Source organism: Trachemys scripta, chromosome 3 (genome assembly GCF_013100865.1).
Source record: "Trachemys scripta elegans isolate TJP31775 chromosome 3, CAS_Tse_1.0, whole genome shotgun sequence".
Classification (NCBI taxonomy): domain Eukaryota; kingdom Metazoa; phylum Chordata; order Testudines; family Emydidae; genus Trachemys; species Trachemys scripta.
In genome coordinates this window covers 172,850,995-172,857,501 of record NC_048300.1, presented here as the reverse complement: position 1 = coordinate 172,857,501, position 6,507 = coordinate 172,850,995, and the positions used below count along the sequence as shown (strand labels likewise).

At 46.4% G+C, this 6,507-nt stretch overlaps 1 protein-coding gene across 2 annotated transcripts in view; it reads left to right on the top strand.

Moving 5' to 3' along the window:
* Positions 1-1,114: 1,114 nt before the first annotated feature.
* MBOAT2 (membrane bound O-acyltransferase domain containing 2) overlaps positions 1,115-6,507 on the top strand; it is a 171,404-nt gene continuing 166,011 nt past the window's right edge. For both annotated transcript variants that reach the window (XM_034766471.1, XM_034766470.1), the window contains exon 1: positions 1,115-1,338. In XM_034766471.1, coding sequence (XP_034622362.1) covers positions 1,267-1,338 — 72 coding nt within the window. In that variant the 5' untranslated portion in view covers positions 1,115-1,266. The remainder of the gene's footprint in view (positions 1,339-6,507) is intronic.

Sequence of the window (6,507 nt, the reverse complement as noted above, 5' to 3'; positions counted from 1 at the left end):
AGGGTAGGTACTACCCTCTATCTAGTGCTGCTGCCCCAGCACTCCCAGACTTGTCCCCCTCAAGTGCTGATATCCTCCACAGTTCAACCCTGCCAAGTACTCTCCTTAATCTACTGTCCCTTCTGCTCAGTGCTGGTGTTCCTCATTAACTTTGCTATTGCTGGTAAAGGCCCATTAACCCCACCATTGCCAGTACCACTGCCAATGCACAAACTTCCCCATAACCAGCCCTCTCCATTGCCTCCCCCAATTGCCGGTACCCCCCTCCAATGCTGAGACATCCTCATTAACCCCTCCCCCCATAGCCAGCACCCTCTCCCCATTGTCAGTGCCCCCTCTCCCATGCTGGGGTCTTATTACCTCCCCATTGTCAGTGCCCCCGCTCCAATGCTGGGGTGGGGCCTCCATTAACCCCCCCATTGCCACGCCCCCCCATGCTGGGGTCTCCTCATTACCTCCCCATTGTCAGTGCCCCCTCTCCCATGCTGGGATCTCCTCATTACCTCCCCATTGTCAGTGCCCCCGCTCCAATGCTGGGGTGGGGCCTCCATTAACCCCCCCCATTGCCACGCCCCCCCATGCTGGGGTCTCCTCATTACCTCCCCATTGTCAGTGCCCCCGCTCCCATGCTGGGGTCTCCTCATTACCTCCCCATTGTCAGTGCCCCCGCTCCCATGCTGGGGTCTCCTCATTACCTCCCCATTGTCAGTGCCCCCGCTCCCATGCTGGGGTCTCCTCATTACCTCCCCATTGTCAGTGCCCCCGCTCCCATGCTGGGGTGGGGCTTCCATTAACCCCCCCCCACTGCCACGCCCCCCATGCTAGGGTCTCCTCATTACCCTTCCCCTGGCATTGCCGTGGGCCCCTGTTCTGTTGACTCTTCTCCATTGTCCGCAGCCGCTCCCGGCAGAAGGCAAAGGGGGTCACTATCCAACCCAGCCCAACCGCCCCAAACCCGGTCCCGCGGCCACCCTCGGCGCTGGGGGGAGGTGACGACTGGTGGCTTTGTCCCACCCTGCTGCTGGGCGGGGATTGGGAGACGCCGCCTGTCACTCTACCGCCTGGCCGCGTGTGGAGTGGGCAGCGGGACTGTCACTCCGCGGCTGGGCCGCTCCCGTTGCCTCCTCCGGCCCCTTGTTGTCACGACGTAGGTCGGGCTCTTCGCGCTGCTGCCGCTGTAGTGGGGAGACGGGAGGGAAAAGCGGCTTCTCCTCCTCCCCCCCCGACCAGTCCCCATTCTCCCGGGCCGGGGGCGGCGCCCTCGCCATGGCCACCAGCACCACGGGCTCCACGCTGCTGCAGCCCCTCAGCAACGCCGTGCGGCTGCCCATAGACCAGGTGAGGATGGGGAGGCGCCCACCCTGCCCGGCTTCCTGTGGGGAGAGGGGGCTGGCTGGGTTTAGCCCCCTCCACTCCATCCCATCCCCCACCCCTCCCCTCCTCTCCTCATCCCAACCATGGCATCTCTCCCCGCATGCACCCCCCCGCAGCCCATGGCACGTCTGTGTGTGTGTCTGGGGACAGCCCCCAGTACCTTCTCCCGTGCGTGCCCAGGCACCGGAGTGCCTGTGTGTGCATAATCCAGCCCTTTGTGTGTGCAGGAACGCTTGTGCCTGCATCCACCCATCTCTGACACTAGTGTGTGTGTGTGCGTGTGCAAAATGTGATGAACATGGGTATGCATCTGGTATGAGAATAGGCGATAACAATGCTATTTGTGCAGGTGCACATGGTGTTTTGATAAATACAAAAGCGTACATTAGATGGTATTTTTAATTGCAACGCTTGTTCTAAACTGTATTACAGATCTGTAATAAAATTGTGTACATAATATAGTTATATGTGTATTTATAAATTGTTATGGTGGTGGTTGACCCCTGTGCGTGTGGGTTAGTAGTTATACCAAGGGACTAGTAGAAACCATACGTTCTTTTCCTGGCTTTGTAATTACCCATGTGGCCTCGGGGAAGACATTTAACCTCTTTTTTTTTTCATCTGGAAAGGGGGGATAATGTTGACTTGACCTCCCAGGAGTGTCATGAGTGTTAGTTAATTTCTGCAATTCATGGAACACGCGTACTCTGCATTTATGTATTACTTATTTTGTGCATATATGTATCTGTTTATATAAACAAAATGTTTAATAATTATTATATACACATGGGCACTACACTTCCCTAGTGGCTTTTATCTCAGGATGTGTAAATACCTGATGTCTTATGTCTCTTAACACATGTAAAGTAGAAAGTGTTATCCTTATCTTATGGGTGGGGAAACTGAGATGTACAGGTTGAGTGACTTATCCAAGGTCGTATAGTATGTTTGTGAAAGAAATGGAAATAAAACTTGGATCTTCTAACTCCAAGGATAAACAGTTTTATAAATATATATGTAATGTTCATAAGAAGTGTAGTGATACTGTGATGTATGGGTAGAGAAACAATTTTAGAAGGAAGAATAATAAGAAAAAACATGGTGTAAATGTGTAAAGGCTGATCTGGGGCAGAGTGTCTAAGTTTCTAAGGTGATAGTATGCAAACAAAGGAAACAAGGTAAGGAAAATAGAAGAACTCCTATTATATGTACTTAGAAGGAGTGTTACATTTAAGGGGCGTCACCAAACTTCACAAGAAAAAATCAGTGGGGACTAAATATTGAGGAAAGGAAACTCTCTAGAAAAAAGAGTTTTAGTTTTAAATTTTTCTACTCCACTAATACAAGAGTCTAAAAATACCCTAATTCTGTGGCTATATATATATATAAAGATATGGCTGTTACAAAAACTCCCAAAAGCAGGCAATTCTAGTGAATTCTGACACCAGGAGCTAGATCAGGGGTCGGCAACCTTTCAGAAGTGGTGTGCCGAGTCTTCATTTATTCACTCTAATTTAAGGTTTCACGTGCCAGTAATACATTTTAATGTTTTTAGAAGGTCTCTTTCTATAAGTCTAAAATATATAATTAAACTATTGTTGTATGTAAAGTAAATAAGGTTTTTAAAATGTTTAAAAAGCTTCATTTAAAAATTTAAATAAAATGCAGCGCCCCCCGGACTGGTGACCAGGACCTGGGCAGTGTGAGTGCCACTGAAAATCTGTTCATGTGCCGCCTTTGGCACGTGTGCCATAGGTTGCCTACCCCTGAACTAGATACTATGTAGAACTTCAGTTGATTTGGTATGCCTCTCGTACAGGTAGCAAGGGCAGTATATGGCCTAGTGTCTGAACTCTCTTATTTCTAGATTTTAAGTTCTTAAAGCACGAACCACGCCTTCTCTATTTCTGTAAAGCACCTAGAACTCACTTGGATGTTGTAAAACAAAGAATAATAGATAACTCCTCATTTATGGCATGATTCCAGGATGTTGGCATTCGTTATAACTTTCATCACTTCGTGGCATATGGTCACTTGTTCAAACTCATTTTTGTAAACATTGTTGATACATCACTTAAAATTATTTATCCAAAAGACTGGAAGGCCTCCATCTAGAATCTTAATCAATATACGGCTTATAACCTGTATTGTTCTAGTGTTCTGCAACAGATGCTTCTGTAAGATAGGTGGTTTATGAAAATTACCTTGCCCTTATCTAGCAAGCTACATGGAAGCTTCCAGGGCAATTTCAATGAAAACTGTGTGTAGTTTTAGAGGGTTTTTAACAAGAATGTTAAAATACTTCCTCCCCCCCTCATTTTTATATTGCCCTGCCCTATAGACTATTAATGTTGATATGTAGATGTGTACAAAGGAAAATTGCTGTGTATTTTCATTAGCCATGATTTAAGCAATAGTAATGTTGATTAGAGTATAGATTCAAGGCTTTGTGAAATTATACAACTTTGTAAGAAGTTGTATTTATTGGAGTACTTATTTAAAAAAAATCTTTAAAGCTGAGATTTTTGTATAACAAGTCTCATCACAAGACACATGCATAAAGATAAGTGTAATTAGGGAGAGAACATGAATGTTGGATGTAATCAAATGGGATGGAGCAGTGGAGGGAAAGGACTAAAAGGAAACAGAAAGTGTTCAGATCAATTGCTGTATGTGCAAAGGTTATGTATGCCATTCAACAATATTGTACAAACACTAGGGATTATAAAAAGCAGATCTGGCTGAACAAGGAAGTAGAAAAGGAGTAAGAGCTTTTTGTTTATACTGGTATAGTTAAAGCTACACAAATCCCTTTTGTGGGAGTTGTACCAGTTTGGCTGTGTCTTCACTGCCAAAAAAGGTGAGTTTTTACAGTGAGATAGGTAATGTGTGTTAACTATTTGCTGTAAAAATCATAGTGGAGACAAGGCTCTGTAGTTTTTACATTGATGTCGCTAGGTGAGATTAAACCCAGGTGGGGGGCATAATGTTGACTTTGTCTAACTATACTTTAGTAAAAAACTCTTGTGTCTTGTCTCCACTAAAATCTTACAGAAATATGGCTAACACGTGTTGCTGTTAAAATAAATTTAAAGAAAAATATTTTTTGTCTGTGAAAACAGCCTAAAACTTGGATTAAGGGTATGATTTTTACAGAAATAGTTATACGAAAATATGCATGTAGACCAGGCTTTAAAAGGGATTTAGAGGTACTACTTAGAACAGGGGTCGGCAAAGTTTGGCACGCGGCTCGCCAGGGTAAGCACTGTAGCGGGCCGGGCCAGTTTATTTACCTGCTGACACGGAAGGTTTGGCCGATCGCGGCCCCCACTTGCCGTGGTTCGCCGTCCCGGGCCAATGGGGGCGGCAGGAAGTGGCGCGGACGAGGGATGTGCTGGCTGCAGCTTCCCGCTGCCCCTATTGGCCCAGGACGGCGAACCGCGGCCAGTGGGGGCCGTGATCAGCCGAACCTGCGGTGTCAGCAGGTAAATAAACTGGCCTGGCCTGCTAGGGTGCTTACCCTGGCGAGCCGCGTGCCAAATGTTGCCGACCCCTGACTTAGAAAAACACTCAGCACAGCCAAGGCTTGAAAAATTTACCAAGTACCTACTAGCCAGAGGTATATTTGAAAGACAGGAAAGGATGGATCCACCTGAGAGATTCAAAGCAACCACATAGTGAGAGGACCAGTCCCCCTATTTTCGTCAGCTGTGGTGAAAGGGGGAAAGCTATTGTGACAGATATGGCAATTTCCTGCAAAATCCTTGGGAGACTTTATTGAAGGAAGTTTATTTGGGGTCCATTTTATTAAATGAATGGTTTACGTATAGGATCCTACCAAATTCAGGGCCATGAAAAATGTGTCACGGACCATGAAATCTGGTCTCCTCCCGTGAAAGCACACAAGACCAGATTTTACTTACAGATTTCAAGGGGGGAGACCAGCATTTCTTAATCTAGGGATCCTGTCCCAAAAGAGGGTTGCAAGGTTATTTTAGGGGGGGTCATGGTATTGCTACCCTTATTTCTGCACTGCCTTCAGAGCTGGGTGGCCAAGGAGCGTTGGCTGCTGGCCAGGCGCCCAGTTCTGAAGGCAGTGCCTTGTCAGCAGCAGCACAGAAGTAAGGGTGGCAATACCATACCATGCCATCCTTACTTCTGCGCTGCTGCTGGCAGCGGTATTGCCTTCAGAACTGGACTCCCAGCCAGCAGCTGCCGCTCTTCAGCCATCCAGCTATGAAGGCAACACAACCGCCAGCAGCAGCGCAGAAGTAGGGGTAGCAGTACTGCAACCACCCTACAATAACCTTGCAACCCTACCCACAACTCCTTTTTGGGTCAGGACCCCTACAATTACAACACCATGAAATTTCAAATTTAAATTTCTGAAATCATGAAATTTATGATTTTAAAAATCCTATGACCAGGAAATTGGCCAAAATGGACCGTGAATTTGGTAGGGCCCTATTTATGTATTACTGTGGGCTGGGATTGTATGGAACCTCTCAAGAGTGGGAGATGTGACAAATGTGGTTTCAGAAAACTACATTGAACAATGTGCCAGACAAAAATGGACTCGTGGAACAAAAAGTGTTGTTTTCCTGGGGAATATCTAGGGGGAGGTGATTGCAAATTCCCCACTGCTGGTTATGCAAAAACACAGCCTTATGAAGCTATGCCCTGTGGAGTGGACTGTTGTTTGCTGATCCTCTTACCTGAGGCCAACATCAAAGACCCAAGCCGTATAAAGGAAAGCCTGATCTATTTATGGGTGTTCTGGTTCTGAATCTGTGACAGTTATAAATGTGTAACCATGATGAAAACCATGTTGTGGCTTTTGAAGGACTGACACCTACCAGAGCCCGAGGTTGGTGTTGTCTCTAGTAAGCTGTTTAATGTGCATGTAGGTTCTTCTGTTGTCTTTAATATTTTTTCTCTGTAGTACTTTCACCTTATGAATAAATGTACTTGCTTATAAAGAGCCGTGTGGTAAAGTTTGTGAGTGTTGGCAGTGACAGTTGTTCATAGCCTTCGGAGAGAAAGTAAAGAGCAGCCTCTGACCTATTAAGGCATTCTGGCTTGCTGGGGAACTCACAGTATAGGCAGAGAATTGGGCAGCCTGAAAAAACCCTG